This window comes from Lobosporangium transversale (genome assembly GCF_002105155.1).
Source record: "Lobosporangium transversale strain NRRL 3116 chromosome Unknown BCR41scaffold_1, whole genome shotgun sequence".
Classification (NCBI taxonomy): Eukaryota; Fungi; Mortierellomycota; class Mortierellomycetes; order Mortierellales; family Mortierellaceae; genus Lobosporangium; species Lobosporangium transversale.
Genome location: NW_019028979.1, coordinates 1811705 through 1833834, shown reverse-complemented (window position 1 = coordinate 1833834; position 22130 = coordinate 1811705). Strand labels below are relative to the sequence as shown.

Below are 22130 nucleotides of genomic sequence, written 5' to 3'. Positions count from 1 at the left end.
TCTATAATGCTAATGTTGACAAATGTTGGTAATGTTACAAAAACGACTCTTTATGTGTCGAGAGAATGAAAGGGTAATAAAACAGGAATAGTAATGGTGACAGAAAAAGAAATGAAAAAAAAAAAAAAAAAAAAAAAAAAAAAAAAGACATGAGCAATGGATTAAAGGTCATCATATCTTAAAATTTGTCGTCCAACCCCTCGACTGGCAGCCATAACAGCCCGTGGATCCGCACCCGCTGGAGGAAAAAGGGCAGCTCCTGTGGGTTTTGGAGGCAACTTTGGCGAGCGGGGCCGTGCAGGAAGTTGATGTGCCTGACGAGCCGCCATAGGTGAAGGATCTCTCTTTGAAGATTTCAAACCTCTGTCCTTTGAAAGGTTTTCAAAAGTCTTTGAATGCCCTTGATTAGAAATAACATTAGAGAAGACTCCAGCTATGGCTGCTGCTTGTTGATGCTGCTCTTCCTCTATTCTTGCGAGCTCGCCATCTTCATCCATCCAGGCAACTCCTGCAAAACCACGGCGGTTCCTTTCTGGAATTTTTGCCCTATTCACCCGAATGTAGGTTCCATCAACCACTGCACCATTCATTTTAGCCAGGGCTTGCTGAGCTCCAGCTGGTTCCACATAAGTGACAAATCCGAAATCTTTTCCTTCGACCAAGTTCATGTCCTCAATGTCACCGAATGGAGAGAACAATGTCCGAAGACTTGTTAATGAGATGGAGCTTGGAAGGTTGCCCACATAAATTTTGGTTGGATAAAACGCCGTATCCAGATACCGACTAGCGGCTAGATAAGGGTCTGTTTCCTCTGGATGATTGACAGAGACCTCATCACCTGAATATCGATCACGCCCATCTCTGTCACCACGCCGTCCACGGCTTGCACCTCTTCTACGTCGATCATTATCTTTTGCAAATGGATAGTATGGACTGGTGGAGCGTGATCGAGATCTTCGGTAATAGCGACGATGGTCTGGCGAGCGTGAGCGAGATCGTGAACGAGATCTAGATCTAGATCTAGATCTGGAATTGTATCGTCCAGAGCGATAGGAAGGCCTATAGACATCCAAGTCCTCTTCTATCCTGCGTCTTCGTCTTGGATGACTGGAAGTCAAGGGAGGAAGGAGGAAGTTTTTTTTTTTTTTTTTTTTTTTTTTTTCCTCAAAAAAAATTAGGTATGCTGATTCTAATAAGACAACCAGCATTTACTTCAAAGGATCTGGAACACTTACGCGCTCTCGTTTTCGGAATCTGAGCCTTCATCCGATGAATGATGCCTTGAGCGAGGAACAGATCGACCAAACATATCCACAACCATTTCTTCATTCTCATCAACACTTCCAGCACGGCTTCGTACATTGTGGGTCATGTCTCTTACTAACAATTTGATAGGCGAAGCGGATCCAGAGTTCCGTCGATTGTTAGAATCAGTTTTGGGAGAGGGAACAGGGGTAGGGGGAGTTGCAGTACGAGGCTTGTGTTCTTTCTTGTCAGTTTCAAGTCCTGTTGTCGCTGGGTTATCTTGTTGTATGTGTGTGGTTGATTGTTTTGCAGAGTCCTAATTACATAATACGTTAAATATACAAATGTATGACGAACCTTGTCAGTTTTTTTTTTTTTAGACTACTTAAGTAGAACAAACAAAATCAAAAAAAAGATTACATACATCATGCTTTATGTCTCCCGAAGACTGAGAAACTTGCAGGTCATTTTGGACTGCTGCTAGAGAAGATCGCTTCAGCTTTGCCTTTTGTCCATCATTTTCGAGTTTTTCATCAGTAGATGCAGGTGCAGTTGTAGGCATTGTTGCTGTTGCTGTAGGAGCCTGGTTATCCCCAATGACACTTTTCTCTTTACGTGGTCTCTTCACAGAACCTATTGCAGATCCGACAGTCGATGAGCCATCATGGCGAATAGTCAAATTGGGACTATGATTACTGCCGTTATTAGGACGAGCCACTCCAGCAATAGAGAAAATATCAAATGGCTGCGATTCTCGAGCTTTTGCCTCCTTTAGCTCCTTTTCCTTTTTTTTTTTTTTTAAAAAAAAAAAAAAAAAAAAAAAAAAAAATAGAACAAGATGTCAGTCAAGAGCACACGGATGAAACAAAAACATTTTTACTATTATTGCTGGTGGATGTGTTGGAAAGGAAGGGTTGATGGTTACATACCCGCTTCATTTGCTGAACGAGAGCAAACTTTTCTTGAAACTTTTCTTCCATTGCTGACATGATTTTTTTTTTAAAAAAAAAAAAAAAAACTTTCTTCCTTCACAGTGATAAAAGGGACGCTATTGGGTTTTGTTTCAATTTATTTAAACTGAGGCGAGATCAGTATGAATGTATGAATGAGGAAGCGAAAGAAAAAAGGAGAAAAAAAAAAGGTCAAAGACAGCAGTAGTAGAGAAGCGATGGAATGAAGAGGAAGGGAGGTGCTGTTGGAGAAAAGGAAAGGAAATGCAACAAAGCCAATTAAAAAAAAAAAAAAAAAAAAAAAGAGAGAGAGTAGAAGGACATTTGTTTATGGTAGCCACCTAGGAAAGTAGTCACAGTGCTCTCCTCTTGCCCAATCAGGTTTTAGGAGTATTGAAATTTATTGCGATGAGACAAAGTGGATGGTCAGTCCGCTCCTTTTCAATTACAGAAACACTTGTAATTGACAGGCCCCATGTTATTCAACCGATATGCTTCATTTGCCCCTCTTTTTTTTTTTTTTTTTTTTTTTTTTTTCGTTAAACCTCTGTTACTCTTAACCCCCACATCATGGCAGATAAGCAAAAGCTTTGTAATAAAAACAAAAAACAAAAAACAAAAAAATTAACATGGATCACTTTTCCTGTCTAATTACCATGTAGACCTCATTTCTAACTCGGTCGCTTTTTATATTTTTCTCTTTAAAACGCGATTTAATGTTAATTAAAATCATCAGTGTTCGTTACAGGTGTGTGTGTTGCTTTAATTTGTTTATTTATTGACTTTTTAAGTATATTTCGTATTAATAGTGTAAAGACATTGATTGATAGGCAACAAAAACAAGCTTGCAGAGATGCAGGCCTTATTGGGTGACCATTTCCAACTTGATTCCATTAGCATTGATTGTAAGTCGCAATTAGTCCTCTTTATCTTGTTGACAGTCTAAATTTATGTGTAGACCAGATCATGCTGATATCATTAAATCCTTCAGTGCCTGAACTCCAAGGATCTAGCAATGAGATTGCACGGGAAAAGTGTAAAAAAGCAGCAGAATTTGTATGTTTAGATGTCAATTACAATTGAACAAGTCGTCTTTTTTTTTTTTTTTTTTTTTTTTATTATTAATCTTAATGTTCTACTATCTATTCATTTCAAAAAAAAAAAAAAAAAAAAAAAAAAAAAAAAAGGCAAAGGGACCTGTCTATGTTGAGGACACTGGACTAGGATTTGGCGCTCTCAATGGCCTTCCTGGACCTTACATGTATGGAGGGTTTTTCCTTTTCTTTGTGGATTGTGGATAATGTACATGTTACATGCATGAATCGTTTCCTAGTTTAACAAAATTGTGATTATACTCTTTGCAAAAAAAAAAAAAAAAAAAAAAAAAAAAGCAAATGGTTCCTAGAGAGTATTGGACTGGAAGGACTGGTTAAAATGCTTGAAGGATACACAGACAAGTCTGCTGTGGCCTATTGCACAATTGCATACACCACCGGTCCTGGTTCCGAGCCTATTCTCTTTGAAGGGAGTGTGAAGGTAAGTCCTTTTATCATTTAAATTTTTTTTTTTTTTTTTTAACCTTTTTAGCAGTTGTGCCTCCATTGAGTCATCATGAGTCCATTCAGTTACTTCGCCTACTGTTATTCTCCTTCAATGCCCCGAACGACGCGTACTAAATAGACTAATGTTGTGTAATACTCCATACTTTCCTTTTATCCACTTGATCACAGGGTTCGATTGTCAATCCTATGGGACCACGTACGTTTGGATGGGACCCTATTTTTAAGCCCGATCGCCACAATGACACGTATGCCACAATGGACCCTGCTGTGAAAAATGCCATCTCTCACAGATCCGTTGCTGTTCTGAAACTACGCCAGTACCTTGAGAAGGAGCTTGAGCTTCGAAGATCGCTTGCTGTCATGGAGTAGGCAAACTACTCTCAAACGGACATTGTTCCTTTATGCAAATCTATTCATTCCTACTACATAGACACGGATGAATTACTTGTTCATGACCGATATCAATCTGGATCTCACAACTCTTTGTCAATAAAAAGATCGATGTTTCTTGCGATATGCGGTCTGATACTCTTCAAGCTATGCAGTTTCAATTCGAACAAGAAATAAAAAGCCTTTTTCTTCAAGGACACACTGGGAGAAGGAATACGATTACATCGACATTCACTACTGCTTTTCTGGAGAACATGTTCTGGCTATAAATTAAGTCTGTTGCATTTGTTGTTGGAAGATGGAATGCGGTCATATCGCGTTTTCTTAACTTTTTTTAAAAAAGTTCTTTTGTTCCTTTTTAGCGGCGAAACAGGTCCCCCTGAAAGCATTTGTGCAATGACATGTCAATAACACATTGAGTGACAGAAAAAAAAAAAAAAAAAAAAAAGGGGGTAGACCATGATGGAGAGTCAGGTCATGCTCTTTCTGTGTGTTTGTCAGCTTTCGATGTGTTGTCATCCTTTGTTTATTTTACCTTTCTTTCCTCTCTTCCTTGACCTCATTCCTTTTTTTTTTCTTCGTTCCTTGATTTTTTTACTCAAGAGCCTTCACACTCTCCTTCAGTCGACTTTAATCATATCTCTTACCCACACTCCTCACTCTCGACTAGCAAAGACCATACCAGGATGGACAACCTGGAAGGTAGACTGTCACCTGCTCTTTCACAGCACAATGAACCCATAATGAATTCCTACTTTTTCAATTGTTAACCATTCAATCGTTAACACCTTTTTTTTTAAAAAAAAAAAAAAAAAAAAAAAATAGATTCAGGTGTCCTAAGACAGCTGATTGACCAAATCGAGGGAGAGTGTATGTTGTTGTAATGAAGTGCATTTGAATAAAGAATAATGGACCCACGCTAATTATAATAGTGTTTGCTTCCTTCCTCGTTTTTGCTCCAACTTTGCATTCTTTTCTTTAGTATCCACGTTCGGTGGCGCTGGTAGAGGTTCGGATCAGACCCTTTCCGACCTTACGTCTAGCCAAGGTATGAGCAGACAGACAGTATTATCCAATCGACTCAGCCTATTATCACATTACATTCGATCTAATATTCCCAACGGACACGTTTTTTTTAGGATCATTAGCATCCTCTGGATACGAAAGCACCCGTACTGGGTCCTCTCTTTCTGTCTCCTCCAGAGCTACAATTCAGCAAACCCAACCGCTTCCTCCGCCCCCACAGCCCTTATTCTCAACATCAGCAACGTCCGCCATTTTTGGAACAGCTTTTGTTAGACAAAATCAACACGAACAACAGCAGCATGCACCCACACCATCCTCACTTGTGATGAATACTAGCTATTTTACGGGGCCTCGTGCTCCTCAGTATATCCCTTCGCCCTCATCATCCCCTGTCTCGCCAAAGTTTTCAGATACAGAAACATCAGGATTAACAACCCCAGACGAAAGCCGTGGTCGGACTAATGATGATCAGGATCCAGTCGATCCAATGGATATACATCCTAGAGCTCAATCAAAGCCTTCACCTGCGGCTAATGAAATCCTACTGCAGCAAGATCATCATGACATGAGTGAGAAAAAGAATGCTGCAGGTATCATTCCAGATGTACCTGAGAGTCATGGTATTGATGTACATTACACTGGTGTTGCTCAAATTATGCCCTCCCAAGAGCTCTTGGGAGACCACATATATTATGACGACACCATCAAAGTAGACGTCACTGAACTTTATGAGAACTTTGGACAGAAAAAGCCCATCTTAGTTGAACGATGGAACGAAAAGATTGGAAATCAGTGGGAAAACGAACAGAGCGATCCAAATGAGGAAGAAGAAGAGGATCAGGAAGGTGTCTTTGAAGGACAAGACGAGAGAAAAGGGATGACTATTGCCTTGGAAGACACACACAGTAGCGAATCCTTACCGATGAGACTGCCTGAACTATCCTTCTCTAACAATGATCTAAGCTCACTCTGGACGTCAGGACCAGCATCGCCACATGATAAGGATCTAGCTTCAGAGGATATAGGAAAGCGATCTCGTGCGCATACATTCCATGATCATTCAGAATCACAAGAACCGCAAGTAGTAGGGCCCTCATCCGATAACGAACTGGGCTTGTCGAAGAATCCAGTAGCGTTCCCCCCCAAAAAATTGTCCCCTCTATCACAGGAACTGACAGGTGATGATATCGGGAGACTTGAATCAGCGCAAACCATCTTAAAAAGCCTAACGATAGAGAGTGGAGGACCAAATGTTAATCAGCCTAACCACAATAACCATCCTCGATCAGACAGGAAGCGCCTAGGCCTTGTTATCTCCAACACCCATCATGAAGACGACTCTGGAAGCCCAGAGGGCCTTGACATGGAGTCGGAATCAAAACTACAAAATAATGCTTTGGACTTACCAAAATGGGACCTCGCACCTTTATCTCCACCAGTTGAAGTCAAGGAGGCTACTACAGCTTCAGCAACAGCATCGCCACTGAATAGTCGACGAGGTTCACTAGCTCAGCAGAATCAACATCTACAAGACACCTCTGCACTGGAGAACCAACATGTGAGCGGAATTATGTCTCCGTCCTCTGCAACTGTGATGACGACAACAACTCCTTTGACAGCTCGCGAGGCAAGGATCTTGGCAGGCCGTGAGGCTCTCCTAAAGATGTCTCCAGATCGATCACGTATCCAAAGAGCACTTTCAGTATCTTCAACCGCTTCATCATCAACCTCATCTTCTGTTGGTAGGACAGCCTCAATAGCTAGCAGAAGCGATCGTCAGGATTCTGAAACCTTGGTGGAGATGCAGGGTTCTCAACGTCGCACTAGCCTCAAGAGTCAATATAGCCGGTCTAGCCAACAAACAAAGTCTAGTGGAGGTGCTTTTGGGGTCTTCCCTGAGCGTGGGCAGCTTGAAGACATCCCCGCAGAGAAACTTATTTTCCCAGACCAGAGCATCCGTCCAATACCTTTGAAGGCATATCGAATTCGCAAGATGACCATACCAGAAAGAATTCAGACATATGCTCAAGCGTGCGAAGAATTTACACGTGCTAGAACTGGCCTGGATGTCTGGGTACTAAGGTGCATGATGCAGGATCGTCCTGCTTTGATGAAAGGTAAAGAAAAACACTTACACTTTCTTTCTGTCTTTTAGAGCTATTCGAAGCAATAACTCCATGTATGATACTTATTTTTTTTATTATTGCTTTTATAGAGCCTCCGGCTATTGTCAAAGCAGTGGCTAGCGGAACGGGTCGAATGACACCCACAAGTTTGAACTTCAGCAGTTCCTCGGTTAATTTAAGTAACAGTAGTCATGGGCTCAGCGCTAGGATCAAGAACGCTGGCAAGCGTCTCTCAGTAGACATGCCTGGTGGTTCTCATCCGAATTCCACAGAAAGCACCGGACAAGGATCAATATTCTACAAACAAAAGATCACCAAATCAGCTGTTGAGTTGGGTTCCTGGTCCTCCGGGCGAGTTCGCGGGATCTCAAACAGCGGTTCAAATACAGCTATTGTAGGCACTCCTCCCGCTCCTTCTCAAGAAGCGAGTGGTCGTCGCAGCTCGATCATAGGACCCATAACAACACCATCCCCACAGCAGCATCAGCAGCACCAACAAAACCAACAGCAGAGCCGCTCGAGTTCGTATGGTTCGTCGAATGGATTAGCAGGCATAGTTCAGGGAAAGAAGAACAACGTTGCGACGGCCAACAGTCCGCTCTCTGGATCAATCAGAAGTCGCAGAATGTCGGAGGTACAAGCTGGAAGCCAGTTGCATATGGCTGGAAGGGAATCCCCATCCAAGCAACACCTGCAACAGGCGGATATGTCCAACTCTTCGCTTTCCCACCCTGTCCCTGGAGACACTGCACAGGCATCACCTACGCTCTCATCTTCTCCAATCCCATCCCTATCCTCCACTAGCCCAGTGGGTAAAGGTCGTCCTCTTCAAAGGAGTCACTCAAGTCATTACACACGCCGCCCACCAAGTATGCTAGCTATTACAGGCCAGAATCGTCGACCGGATCTTATAGGAAGCACAGGAGATAGTGCAGCGTCAAATGTCTCCGCAGGACCCCAGTCGTCTTCGTCTTTTGGATCGGCATCATCTCGCTCAGTTACAGAGTCTCTGGACCTCAGGACTTCCGCAACGACATCCTCAACAACCCTTGGCCTGAAGCAACAGCGAGATCTCCAAGACATTGTGGCATCAGGGAGGGCAGCATCGAACTCACCTACCATTACTGATCAGCCATCAAGCACTGTCATTGGAGGCGGATTATCAATCCCATTTGCCGATGAGACAAAGAGCAAAGATGAACTTTATACTCCATTAACTTCCCCTATTATGATTCCTGTTGGAGGCTTCCCGGTGTTCAAAACTAGCCATAATAATAGTGGCCACCGTAGTAGTGGTGGATGGGCAAGCCCCCCTTCCGTAGGTGGCGGCTCATCTCGACCTTTGACTTATGCAGGCCCTTCTACGCCAACTTTGGGCTCCGCTTCGTCTTTGCTCATGTCACCCAATTCAGTATCGAGAGATCATGTGCCAGTTTCAAGTCAGCCGCAGCAGCCACAAGGAGCTGGATCGCCTGCTAATGAGCGAAACAGCACGCTAGTACCAATGAAAGACAAGGCGGAAAAGAGCAATCGATATTCAGCATCGTCATTTTCATCTATTGGTTCTTTTGCAAAGTATCAAAAGAAGTCGAGTAAAAAAGACCGTAAGAAGGAGGGCTTGGAACAGGATCATAATCAACAACAACAACAACAACCACTTGACCAGCGCTATTCTGTCTCTGCCGCATCAGTCAACCCTGTTTCAGCTAGCGTGAGTGATTACTGGACGGAGAAGAGCCTTGATAAGCTGAGTGATGTAGTTCCTCATGTTGATCGAGACCGGCTATCGATTTATCTACAAAGGGCTCAAGGTGATGAGATGGTAGCGATTGGATTGGCAATGAGCGACCTCAGATCTGGGCTGCTTTGAGAGGACACTATTATGCCTCTCATTCTGAGCTTGAAGGGAGGCATTCCTTTCGAAACCATACTCGGATCAAACGAAAACGATAGTTTCTAATAAATAAATATAAAAAAGAAAGAAAGAAATATATATTTGTAGGATGCAAAGACACCTTGAATTTGATAGCTGATGAATGGTATTAAGGGCATAAAAGGTCTTTATTCTATGGTTGTTGCTTTTGACCAGCTGAGCTCTTCATTTAGTTAGTCTCCACAATAATAGCAAGCGAAGAAGGTCTACATCATGAACAGCAATATCAAGGTCAAAGTTTATTACAAAAAAAAAAAAAAAAAAAAAAAGGATCTATAAATCTGTGGATGAAAGCAAAGGAACAGACCTCCTTTTGTGATCTACGTGTCTGTTCCTCATGCTGTGCTCTGTCGAGTGATAGGCGGTTTGGCTAACGATATCTCTAGAGTTGAGCTTCGCCCATTAACATAGGAATGGTTGTTTGTTGTCTGGAAACACGAGTAGCGTATTTTGTCTAGGTTGAGTGGTACTTGGTATCAGGTGGGAAACTACAATAAAACTATCCACGCATGACGCGCCTCCAACTGTGTTCATCTGGATAGATGCAAAGAGCCTAGCGTTTTCCGTTGTAATATTATTACTGTTGCCATTACTCGTCCTTGATAACTTATTAGACACGTCATATCTACCACAATCCTATATCCTCACAAGAAATTATTCATGTTATGTCTCTCTATCTTTGCAACCAATAGAAAAGAAAAAAAAAGAAAAGAAAGAGAAGAAAACGCACTCAAAAGACGACTTTTTGACCTGCACAAGAATCTTCACATCCTCTATTTCCCTTTGGTTTTCATTTTCTGGATCCATTTTATGATCTAGCATGAGGTAAACTCGCGATAGTTTGTCGTGGAAGTGCAGAAGTGCGCTTTTGAATTACTATTGGATACGCCATACCAATATTAGCCATTTTACTTCCTTAAAGGTTATAAGCTGCAACTGCAAAGCCTACAACATCTGTTGGTTGTTTCATCTATTTTGTCAATGTTATAATCTGATTGCTGACTGGCTTCTCCCGAAGAAATGACGTTCATAATCAATATCTCTCTCCATATCCTTTGTAGTCATCCCTTGCTGTTGCAACGCAACATTAATCACTCGTGCTTATTAGCTTTCCTATTCTTAATCACGATTTTCTTCAGCAAACTGCTTATCCAACTACTTTACTTTATCGATGATCAGCCGACTCAGCGCCATTCCTATCTCTTTACATCAGCACTTTGTCTTAACTCTCTTGCTCTCTCTTCTTTTATAGGTAATAGTGGTTACAATCAATTGTCAGAATAAACTGTACAAATTCATTGACCACTAATGGTCAATTGCTGATTGTAGCTAAAACATTCATAGACTAGAATAGACTAAATAAACTAATGCCGGCAGCAAACCATATCTTGCTTCAGAACTATTAACCTATGCCTTTTGTTTATTAGGAAATAAATACGGAAAGGTATTCCGATATCATTTACATTGTATATTAATCTATAGCTCGCAGTTAGATCTACAATTATTCTTCTAAAACACGATCTGCATGGTCTTGATCATTATCATGGGCGAGTTTAGATGCCCACTGAGGATCGCGTCCTAAATAAGGATACTGCTGAGGACTGCGCGGTGATGAAATAGTGTGAGGGTTGCGGTATTGGAATTCATTCTTGTAGTATGCTTCGTCTTCACTTAACTCGCCTGAGTTGTCTTTATGTTCGACTATCTTCTGTTTAATGGGTCCATGCCCTTCACCCAACCTCTGCTTTCGCCTTCTATAGATGAGGACAGCTACGATCAATGCTACCAAGACTAACCCTGCTACTGCTCCGCCTGCTATCGCTCCAATATTAGTATTTGAAGCCTTAGCTATAGAGGTACTTGAAGGTGATGGGTCGGAAGAAGGTGTAGGAGATGGATGGTCGTTGGAGGAAGCCGTGACCCACTCAAACTTGGTCAGGTCAAACACAATGGTCGAATCAAGTGGATCGCTATTCGGATGTTTTTCACCGCCCCAAGCTACGAAGCGATTACCAACAATACCACAGGCAGCGTGAGCCCGCGGTTCAGCTGCATCAGGGCCCTTCTTCCACTCTCCTGAATTGAGATCAAGGACAAAGATTTCTGAAGAAGGAACAACAAAGCCTGAGGGACCGCGAGTTGCAGGAGTGAAGCCTCCGAAGACAACAATCTTTGTATTATCCTCATCTAAAGATAAAAGGAAGGCAAGTATACTAATGAATAAACGGTGTATCAGAGAACTAACATCAAAAAAACTATCTTTCAATAAGGAAAACATACTAATGATCATGCAATTCGCCTCCCTTGTGGTAGGGACTTGTCCTTTCACAGGCTAAAAGTAAGCATTCAGTGAGATATCTTTTTTTTTTTTTTTTTTTTTTTTTTTTTTCCATTTTTTTACGATGATTATGAAGCACTTACAATAGTTGACCATGAGTTAGAGTCGATTCGATATTCTGTGACATACGCCGTTGATGAATCTTGTTCAAGCCTATAGCCTCCCATAACACTATTCCTGTTGCTGTTGTAAACAGATCCAATAAAGTCGGGTGTAACCACTAGTGTGCCATTACTGACAAGGCGAGTTTCCCATCCCTTTTCGAAGTCGCCAAGCAGGCACATGGTATCTTTAAAGGGGAAGGCAAAACTGTAAACTACTCCTTTTCGAGTGTCTACGGCAAAATCTTGTAGAGATCTACAGAGTCTCGGCCCTGGGGGCGCAACAAGACTCCATTCCGCACTTGCATCATCGACATTGACCCTCAGATTGTCATAAACAATGTTACCGTAAATGTAAAGCGTTTGGTTGATACCTACGCCGATTTGTTTCTGATAACTTGTGAAATTTCCATAATTGTGGGATGTCCAAGGAACGGTATCAAGAGTCCACGACGCTGCGAGGTCAACAGAGAAAAATGGTCCATTTCTTTTGTCATACGGCCCACCTTGGAGATAGAGTCTCGAGCCAATTTGAGCAAATGGCATACGAGTGTTTGCCTCAGGACCTGTCTGAGCACTAACAGTTGAGACATAGTGGAGGATCAGGGACAGGAACCTACAAAAGAATAGTGATGTAGCTCGAGAAGGAATAGGGAAAGTGGAAAAGCCAAAGGCCATTATATGCTATCTAATCCTTAGTTAAAAATAACGAAGCAGGCAAGTCAACAAGTCAACTGTGACATGAAAAAAAGATGAAATGAAGAAACGAGAATGAAAGAGAATGAAAGAGAATGCATGAGCAGGATTGCGCCATGACATGAGCCTTGTGCTCTTTGCTCATCCTCCTCGTTGATTAGACTTTTTCAATACAGCCACTTTACTCATCTAATATCGACTTTTTATTTTTTTATGTGCAGATGGACGGTTGTTCTAATCGCTGTTCTATACCCTCGTATTCTGGAGTAGGCTCACCATGAGGATCCCGACCTAGAATAGGCGTTTGCTGAGGATGGCGCGAGCTGACATTAACCAGCTGAGGACTGTAAACTGGAGTTTTGCCATAATCTTCGGACACTCCTTCCATTAAGCCATGCTCTTGCTTGCCATAGTGTTCAGGCGGAGCATGTCCTTGCTTGACATCTTTCGCTTCAGGGATCTCGCTCTTCTGGTTCTTTTGTCTCCGCCGCCTGTAAATGAACACTCCTGCAACAGTCGCTATAGCAGCCAAGGCTCCGATAACCCCTCCTATAATGGCTCCAATATTAATACTTGAAGATTCATTCTTCGTCGGAGCAGGAGCCTCAGACGTTACTGAAGCTCCTGGAGACGCGGTGGTAGTCGGTTTGGTGGGCAGTAGGTAACTCGGAGGTGTATAAGTTGTAACCCATTCAAACTTGGATAGATCGAATAACAACATTGATCCATCACCACTTGGGTTTTTAGTATTCTGGCCACCCCAGATTATGAATTGGTCCCCAACCAGGGCACAAGCAGGAAAGCTGCGAGGCGAAGTCGCATTAGGAGCCTTTCTCCACTCTTTCGAATTAAGATCCAGCACATATAGTTCAGGAGTAGGTGGTTCCGCCCATCCGGGAATGCCTCCAAAGACAGCAATCTTGGTCCCATTTGCATCTATCATTTACAAAGCGCAAGGAGGTAGGAGCATAAAAGCACAGTTATTAGAATCATTGCTCATGCGGACTACATTCACAGATATGACATGAATGAAAGGAGTAAGGAATATAGTAAACAATACCGATGGCCATGCAGTTTTCACGTTTAAAGGTTGGTTCCTCACCTATTACATTCTAAAGAAAGGTATGGACAGGAGATGAATAGTACTGAGTCAATAGTCATATCGAGTCTATAGATGACTGACCGTTTTAATAAAGAAAGTAAAGATCGAAATAAGAGTGGAGTGGACATTTACAAACAGTGACCATGAATTGGTATCGATCGAGTATTCCAAAAGGTAACCCCAGACATTGTCCATTAATCGCCTGTACCCTAACATGAATGATGCCCTGGCACTGTTGTAGACAGCACCATGAATCATTCTCTGCCCAAATAAGTCATCGGGAATCCGACGTATGTATGGAGACTGTGATATTCTTTGGTCCACACACATGCTCGTTGGCAAATCCATGGAAAAGGTATACGTCCATCCGGTCCTGAGATCCATACTAATCTCATGTGCAAAGTGAAGGCACTGCTGAGTCCAAAAAAAGTCAATCGTTCTCCATTGTGCATTGGGATTAGTAATATTGACTCGCTTAAAGGTTCCATTATTCGGGTAGTGTATCACTAAGGATCTATCATCGGTTACTGCCCAACTATCTGGGTCATTGGGGATATCGCCGAAAGCCTCAGCTGTCCAAGCAGGTGTATCGACCGACCATGATGTTGTAAGATCTAACGAGAAAACCGATGTGTTATTAGCAGAGCGTGGACCGCTCTGGACATAAAACTTTGATCCCACTTGTGCATATGGCATTCGAGTATTAGGGATTGGAGCGATTTGTGCATGAATGCTTGAGATAACCTGGAATGGAGTGGATAGAAAGCAAAGGAAGAGAAGCGGCAAGGCTCGAGTGAATATGCCAAAGGAGGACGAGTGAGAGGTCATGGTTGCGGCAGAATAACAAAGCTCTCCAAAGCTGGTGGAAGGAACAGTCTCAAAAAGGGAAAGTGTTCTCTCTTTTTTATTTTCTTTTTTTTTTCGGACAAGACAAAGGAAAGGAATGAGAAAGCTGGGATGAATCAGGTCAGGTCATGAGGAAAGAGATGTGCATTCTCTTTCTCCCATCATCCTCGCTGACCGTTGTGAATGCTCTCTCAAGAAGGCCTACTACTGTATCCCAAGCATGCAGGATCCAAATTAAGTTTGATACAACGTAATAAACAAATAGGCAAGCACACAATGTCTGTTTTCATGGACCATGCATACAAAAGATGTAACATCTCTGACACAGGGCCTCAGCTCATTTACCAACTGAAATCATCTTGCTGATTCTCCTCCATCTCGACCATACTTTTGTCTCCTCCGCGTCAACCTGTCAACGGTGGTCTTCACTTGTAGAGTGATATCAGCAACATATCTGGCGGCGCTTAGTATTACGAGGCTACTCCTTTACGGTTACGTGTAATTGATAGGGGCTCAAGTCCCTTGAAAGATCGTCAACTCCGTCTGTGCTTCCCTCAGCCTGCGACTGTAGCTGACAACAACAAAAGCAAGCGGCTATTTGTGAAAGCGAAGATGTGCCATTGCTAAAGGGTGCGGCTTCTAGCAATAACTGTCGAAAAGTCCCATCAGACAGAGCATATCAGCAATATTCATCCACCGCTTCTGAGTTCAGGCTAATAGAGGATAATTACACCGTTCTTGACGATCAGACTACATCCATATTGAATCAGAAGGGCAAACAGTAAACAAATGAATCGGCACTGGAGACTAGCAATCAGAAACAAGAAAATGTCATGAATCCAAACCAAGATGGCTCCAAAAATGATAAAGATAATTTTGAAGAGCGACGACTGGACCATCATGGAGAGAACTGGAAGGCGCACTACCAACTGACAAGCAAGTGGTATCAAGGATGTGCCAAGGACTACTTTCCGCTCGTACTGTCTTCAAATACCACACTTTCTTCAGCAACGCAGGCACCTTAAGGAATATCTCTCTCTCGAACGCTAACTCATCCTTATCATCCACTGGGTCGCCCTCTGGGCCAAGCTCTACATATGATGCAATAAAGCTCCAGCACTATCGCAACCTGTCAACCCCTGTGCAGCGACCCATATTAAAATGTTAAGGAAAAGAAGGCCATCAACTGTAGTAAGTTTGCAATATGAAGGGCTAGGACACACAGTACTAGTCTAGCAAGGCATTCGAAGCGGAGCTTGATACCAAACAGGACTTGTACAGAGGCTACTCTAGATGACTACCAAATAACTTTTATTAGCTCCAACCCTCATTATCATGAGAAGCGCACAATACCTATCAACAAAATCATGCATTTCCTGTAATAGATACCAATGGATCCTGGTTATGTTCTCGCATAGAAGCGATATCCTTTTTATGGGGAGAAGGAAAAGAAAGATTATTTCGATCAAGTGGATAGACAAGCAGTAAGAGTCGAGTACACAAGCATGCGGCGATATCATGTGTGAGGTTGTGCACGTACCATGTCGAACGGAACATGGATTACAAACTTAATTTTACAACAAAAGCGCGATGCAACAAACCCAGGTTGCAATGGGCGTGTCTGATGCATTGCAAGCGACGCTCTCTTCCTTGCTTGCATTCATACTCTAGCAAAGGTATTTGGTAGATTCTCAGTTGCTCAGATGCGATAATCGAACAAAAGCCATGATCTTCAAAATAAAAGCATACGTACTCCATTTGACCTCGATTTGGCGGCGCTCGCTCTGTATACGTTTAATGATTTTGTCGCTATTTTGGTGGCAACGGCAGTATAAAAGACATTTTTTTCCATTTTTCTCTTTCTTCTTCTCTTCTCTTCTCAACTCTTCACACTCTCCCCTTCTCATTTCTCACACAGTTTTATTTCGCTGCAGGCACCCGCTGGTTGGCCCCAGAGGTGTCCTGTTTTGACACTCAAGGTATACTCCCAGCCTTGCTTAGTCTCCCCTTTCTCTTTCTCTTTCTCTCCTCTTTCGCTGCAGGCACCCACTGGTTGGCCCCAGAGGTGTCCTGTTTTGGCACTCAAGGTATACTCCCAGCCTTGCTTAGTCTCCCCTTTCTCTTTCTCCCTCTCCTCTCGCTGCAGGCACCCACTGGTTGGCCCCAGAGGTGTCCTGTTTTGGCACTCAAGGTGTACTCCCAGCCTTGCTTAGTCTCCCTTTTCTCTTTTTCTTCCTCCCCTTTTCTTTCGTACGAGGGTTTTTTTTTTGCATTGTTTTCCCTCGTTAAAAAAAATAAACGGAGCGCGACAAGCCAGACCACCTCCTCGTGGTGCGCTCCGGACAACATCTTTTCTTTTCCTTCTGCTGGTTCCAGCTACCACTAGCAAAGCAAAAAAAAAAAAAAAAAAAAAAAAAAGATGGCCAAGCGTCTGGCTCAGACTAGTTTGTAGTACTATGATAGAAGCATGTATCGGAATAAAGCTCTGAGTATAGGGTTAAAATAAATAAACAAGCTTTCAAATCCTTTTTTATGTCTCCATTATAAATGAAAAATGTGGCAAGATGGACTAAGGTAAAAACAATACTTCGTATACGTTTCTTCTTGGAAAAAGAAAAAAAAGAAAAGAGAGATAACAATAGGAGCCTGGTGCCTTGTAGCTGTAGCTTAGGAAAGGGCGGTAACAAACAGTTGCCAGATAATAAAGAAAAGAAAATAAAGCATGGCTTTTTGGCCTGTAAGGATCTCTCGCATCTCTCTATACCTCTTTATATCTCTTACATTTTATTTCTCGACTGTCTTTTTGTAGGATACGCCATACCGACAGAGCTTCAATACCTGCGTTTCTTTTGTGTCGAAAAAGCTAGTGTTAGAAACCGATGGCTGGCTGGCTTCGCTAGGGGAAATGGTGCTCGTAATCAATCCCCTTCTGTATAGCTTTTGTATCCGTTCTTTGCTTTCGCATCTTCGTATACACTACTCGCCATCCCGCCATATCACTATTCAGCCACATACACTACTACTACTCTAAACAGCTGCTTTGCTTCGTATTATAATAAACTATGTGCTGTCTCTCTTAGACCCATCTTGGGTCCACAGGCGCCCCCCCCCCTAATGGTGGATCTGGATAGCATAGTTACATTCCCTACCTCGTCGTTCTACTCCTCTACTCCGTTTATCATTTCATAAACGAAGCAATTTGGAGCGAACCTTTGCTTACAACGGAAAAAGGGAAATGGCAAAGGGAATGAGTTCCTCACTTCTTCTTCAATGCTGTTCACTTTGGCTATCCAGTCTTTCTTCCATTTCTCTTTATTGACGCTTGACCCGCTCTCTTATCTCTCCTTCGCGCTTTTTCTTATATATCTTTGGCCATCATCATCTATCGGAGCAAATTGTACGGACTCATTGATCGCTATTGGTTCATTGCTGGTCCTAGCCAAGAAGTCTGCAGATTGAAATTGACTTGTCGCTGACAGCAAACCATAGCTGCTTCCGGACTATTAATCTAGGTTTATTGTCTATATGGAGGTAAATGTGAAAAGGTATTCCAGCACCATATACATCGTATACAGTAGATATCTATAGCTCACGCTACTAAACCTTCAGATTATGCTTCTAAAACACGATTTGCATGGTCCTGATCATGGTCATGAGTGAGGCTAGGTGTCCATTGAGGATCACGTCCCAAGCAAGGATACTGTTGAGGGCTGCGTGGTGACGAGGCGGCGTGAGGATTACGGTATGTGAGTTCATTCTTATGCTGTGGCTCGTCTTCATTTGATCTCTTAGGGTTGTCTATTTGCTTCACCTTCTGCTCAATGAGTCCATGCTCTTCACTTGGCCTTTGCTTTCGCCTTCTATAGATGAGGACAGCTACGATCAATGCTACCAAGACTAACCCTGCTACTGCTCCACCTACTATCGCTCCAATATTAGTATTTGAAGCCTTAGTTGTAGGGATACCTGAAGATGATGGGCCGGAAGAGGGTGTAGAAGATGGATGGTCGTCTGAGGAAGCCTTAAGCCACTCAAACTTGGCCAGATCAAACACAACGATCGAATCATATGGGTCGCTCGTCGAATCTTTTTCACCACCCCAGGCTACAAACCGATCACCAGCAAGGCCACAGGCAGCACTGGCTCGTGGTTCAGCTGCATCAGGACCCTTCTTCCACTCTCCTGAATTGAGATCGAGGACAAAGATTTCTGATGAAGCGATATTAAAGCCTGGAGGGCCACTAGATGCAGGGATTCGGCCTCCGAAGACAACAATCTTTGTATTATTCTCATCTAAGGGTGGTCGAAAAAGATAAATACGCTAATGAATATATGCTATGTCAGAACACTGGCATCCAAAAACTGCTCGAAATAGGGAAACGTACTGATGACCATGCAATTCTCCTCTCTTGTGGTAGGGACTTGTCCTTTCACAGGCTAAAAGTAATCAATAACAGGTTTTCATTCAGTGGGATATTAATTTTTTTTTTTTTTTTTTTTTTTTTGGTAAACATTATGGGATTTGCACTTACAATAATTGACCATGAGTTTGAGTCGATATGATATTCTGTAATGTATGCTGCTGATGTAGCTTGTTGAAGTTTGTAGCCTCCCATAATGCTGTTCCTGTTACTGTTGTAAACAACACCTTCAAAGTAGATCTCCCACAGTCGTGTGCCATTGTTGTATGGGCGGGCTCGCCATTTCGCGTCGGAACTCTTAAGCTCGCACATGATATTTAAGGGTTGAGTGGAAACGGTGTAGAACACTCCTGTTCGAGGGTCTATGGTAATGGCTCCAGGGTAGCCACAGATGTCATATATACCAGTAGGAAACTCACTCCACCTCGCACCCGCATCTGCGAGATTGATTCGATAGCCCACATTGCCACTACCTATCATGTAAAGCATCTGATTAAAGCCAAGGCCATAATATTTTTTCTCGCTTGTGAAATTTCCATAATTGTGGGCCGTCCAAGGGAGAGCACCAAGAGACCATGATGCTGCGAGATCAAGAGAGAAAAATGGTCCGTCCCTAGTATCAAACGGCCCGCCTTGGACATAGAGTCTCGAACCAATTTGAGCAAAGGGCACGCGAGTGTTTGCCTCGGGACGTGTCTGAGCACCAACAGTTGAGATGTGATGAAGGATATGGAGGATCAAGTGCAAGAGCTTATATAAGAACAGTGGTGCAGCTCGAGCGGAGACGGTGCAAATGGAAAAGCAGGAGGTCATAATAAGTAACGTAGTCCTTGGTTTGTCCTGGAAGAGATTAACTCAACTGTGACATGAGAAGGTGTGAGATGTAAGAGGAAACAAGAATGAATTTAAGAGAATGCGCAAACAGGAATGGATCATGATGCTCTTCGCTCATCCTCCTTGATTAAACTTTTCAAATTATATATCCGTTGTGATCCATCTTGTACTTGCTGTTAGCCTGCAACAATTGGCAAACAAATTGAATTGTTACTCTTTGGCAAGGAACGAAACGTCAAATTATTCATTATTTATTATGTCGAATTTATTCGCCAGGCGAAGATGGCTGTTCTATGGCTCTATATTTCGGAGCAGGTTCCCCATGAGGATTTCGACCTAGAGCAGGCAAAGTACTACTCATTAGCTGGGGACCGCAAACTAGACTTTTGCCATGGTCCTCAGGCGAGCTCTCAATCTTTCCAGAGGCATCACTTCTCTCACTCTTTTGTTTTTGTCGCCGTCTGTAAATAAACAATCCTGCAATGGCCGCTAAAAAAATCAAACCACCAGCGGCACCTCCTGCAATGGCTCCAATATTAGCAGTTGAAGATCCAGTCGACAGTTCGGGACGGGATTGCATGTCGCTCGGAGGTGTATAAGTTGTGGCCCATTCAAACTTGGATAGGTCGAACAGCAAGATCGATCCGTCACCACTTGGACTCTCTGAATTCTGACCACCCCAGACTATGAATTGATCCCCGACCAGGGTACAAGCAGCATAGGCGCGAGGTGTAGCCGCATTTGGCGCTTTTCTCCATTGTCTCGATTGAAGATCTAATACAAACAACTCAGGAGAAGACACCAGCTTTGCAGGATTAGTAGGATCTACAGTAGAGCCTCCAAAGACAACAATCTTGGTCCCTTTTGAGTCTATCATTTGTAAGAGCGTAAAGGCACAACCATTAGTAATATTGTCCATGCGAATATGACATATATGAATAGAAAAATAAACCCATTACCAATAACCATGCAGTTTTGCTCTCTCTTGGTGGGACGCTCTCCTGTTGAGTTCTAAAGGAAGTTAAAAATAGAAGAGAATCGATGTGGCTCAGTCAATTGGACTAGCAAGTCTACAAGTCACAAGTCTAAAAAAAAAAAAAGAAAAGGAAACAGGATTTACAAATTTTGTCCATTTGTCGCCGTCAATCGAATATTCTAAAAGGTATCCCCAGGAACTGTCCATTAAGCGCCTGTATCCTATCATGACTGTGGCTCTGGCGCTATTGTAGACAGCACCATCGATGATTCTCTCTCCAAATATATCATCGGTAACCGCATTGACGGTAACAGGTTCTGGTGCTTTTGAGTCCACACAGACGGCATCAGGTGCACCACCCTCGCCTTTAATAAAGCTATATGTCCATCCAGTCCTGGCATCCATGGTAGTCTCACGTGTAATATCAAGGCAGTAAGAGCTCCACAACGAGTCACTGGCAATCCATTGTGCGTTGGGGTTGGAAATATTCCATCGATTATATACTCCAGTAGCCCGATTGATTATTTGTAAGGATTTATCGTCGTCTATTCCCAAGGTGTCTGGGTTATTGATGAGATTGCCGAAATTTTCGGCTGTCCAAGCAGGTGCATTGACTGACCATGATTTTGAGAGGTCTAAAGAGAAAATTGGTGTGCTTTTTGCAGAACGCGGACCACTCTGAACATAAAATTTTGATCCCACGCGTGCATACGGCATTTGTGTATTAGGGATAGGAGCGACTTGTGCATGGGTGATTGAGATGCCCTGAAAGGATGAGGTTAGGAAGCAGAAGAGAATGAGTGGCAAGGTACGAGTAAGTATACCAGGGGAGGATGAGTGAGGGGTCATGGCCATAGTGGTGGCAAAAAAATAAAGCTTCCTAAAGCAGTGGAAGGGATGCCGTGCTGAAAAGATAAAAAGATTGTACAGCAGCACATTTGATGAGAATGAGCAAAGCAATGTGCATCCTCTTGATTGTGGTTGTGCAATGCTCTCTTCAAAGGATTCTGAGCCACGCAAGAGCAAAAAGAGTTTGTAAACAGAGTTTTCCCTGAGGTACAAACCATTCATTGGCGAATTAAATCTCATGAATTAAGATTTGCCAGTTAAACGAGCCTAGAACAATCGATAGTTCTCATGGCAATTGGCTTCTTAGTTGCTCATATTCTGAATCTGCCATTCCAACGATTCACCCTCCAGCTAATTTTTAACACTTCCAAAAGTCCCAGTATGAATCTTTGCGGACTTTATTTATTCCCTCTCAAATAACTTTATTTGGTATGATATTGTTCATGGTGGGCCTAGTCTTATAAAAGACACAACACCCTTCTGCTCCCTGATAGGCTTTCTTTTAAATTTATGTGAATTCGCATCATAATTGAACCAACCATTTCTCTATCCCTACTCTAGACCTCTTGTTGTATATCTCTCTCCAAAACTTTCCTTTCAATCTGAATTGTGATCGGCATCATTTTGTTTTATTTTCTTATTTTCAGGTAAAAAAACAAGCAGTACTTTATCATAATCAACAAGTCACCCCAATGTCAACTTTTTATCTACCAATGGTTTCATATTAAACACTTC

General features: G+C 42.7%; 7 protein-coding genes across 7 annotated transcripts; 2 read left to right on the top strand and 5 right to left on the bottom strand.

Annotated features, from left to right (window-relative positions):
* Window positions 1-161: 161 nt before the first annotated feature.
* On the bottom strand, window positions 162-1807 carry BCR41DRAFT_366781 (hypothetical protein; the record flags this gene model as incomplete). Its single annotated transcript, XM_022026250.1, has 3 exons — window positions 162-1026; window positions 1236-1561; window positions 1670-1807. The coding sequence occupies 3 exons, from the start codon at window positions 1805-1807 to the stop codon at window positions 162-164; spliced, it is 1329 nt and encodes a 442-aa protein (XP_021886805.1).
* Window positions 1808-2724: 917 nt separating this feature from the next.
* BCR41DRAFT_344599 (inosine triphosphate pyrophosphatase) lies at window positions 2725-4512 on the top strand. The gene is made up of 7 exons (XM_022022544.1): window positions 2725-2787; window positions 2932-2943; window positions 3026-3100; window positions 3187-3251; window positions 3383-3456; window positions 3587-3731; window positions 3926-4512. The coding sequence occupies exons 1-7, from the start codon at window positions 2766-2768 to the stop codon at window positions 4124-4126; spliced, it is 594 nt and encodes a 197-aa protein (XP_021886804.1). The 5' UTR covers window positions 2725-2765; the 3' UTR covers window positions 4127-4512.
* A 186-nt stretch (window positions 4513-4698) lies between these two features.
* Window positions 4699-9250, top strand: BCR41DRAFT_344598 (hypothetical protein). Its single transcript, XM_022022543.1, has 5 exons — window positions 4699-4849; window positions 4973-5017; window positions 5130-5195; window positions 5287-7290; window positions 7389-9250. Exons 1-5 carry the CDS (start codon window positions 4834-4836, stop codon window positions 9167-9169), a joined length of 3912 nt encoding a protein of 1303 aa, XP_021886803.1. The 5' UTR covers window positions 4699-4833; the 3' UTR covers window positions 9170-9250.
* A 1393-nt stretch (window positions 9251-10643) lies between these two features.
* BCR41DRAFT_418189 (hypothetical protein) lies at window positions 10644-12453 on the bottom strand. The gene is made up of 3 exons (XM_022029593.1): window positions 11654-12453; window positions 11513-11564; window positions 10644-11419 (listed from the first exon to the last, which is right to left on the bottom strand). Exons 1-3 carry the CDS (start codon window positions 12347-12349, stop codon window positions 10734-10736), a joined length of 1434 nt encoding a protein of 477 aa, XP_021886802.1. The 5' UTR covers window positions 12350-12453; the 3' UTR covers window positions 10644-10733.
* Window positions 12454-12548: 95 nt separating this feature from the next.
* BCR41DRAFT_12258 (hypothetical protein) lies at window positions 12549-14397 on the bottom strand. The gene is made up of 4 exons (XM_022019455.1): window positions 13602-14397; window positions 13470-13479; window positions 13000-13303; window positions 12549-12971 (listed from the first exon to the last, which is right to left on the bottom strand). Exons 1-4 carry the CDS (start codon window positions 14295-14297, stop codon window positions 12917-12919), a joined length of 1065 nt encoding a protein of 354 aa, XP_021886801.1. The 5' UTR covers window positions 14298-14397; the 3' UTR covers window positions 12549-12916.
* Window positions 14398-17925: 3528 nt separating this feature from the next.
* Window positions 17926-19048, bottom strand: BCR41DRAFT_366776 (hypothetical protein; the record flags this gene model as incomplete). The annotated part of the gene is made up of 3 exons (XM_022026248.1): window positions 17926-18608; window positions 18701-18752; window positions 18848-19048. The coding sequence occupies 3 exons, from the start codon at window positions 19046-19048 to the stop codon at window positions 17926-17928; spliced, it is 936 nt and encodes a 311-aa protein (XP_021886800.1).
* Window positions 19049-19804: 756 nt separating this feature from the next.
* BCR41DRAFT_344589 (hypothetical protein) lies at window positions 19805-21552 on the bottom strand. Its single transcript, XM_022022542.1, has 3 exons — window positions 20691-21552; window positions 20530-20581; window positions 19805-20440 (listed from the first exon to the last, which is right to left on the bottom strand). Exons 1-3 carry the CDS (start codon window positions 21399-21401, stop codon window positions 19836-19838), a joined length of 1368 nt encoding a protein of 455 aa, XP_021886799.1. The 5' UTR covers window positions 21402-21552; the 3' UTR covers window positions 19805-19835.
* Between the last annotated feature and the right edge of the window lie 578 nt (window positions 21553-22130).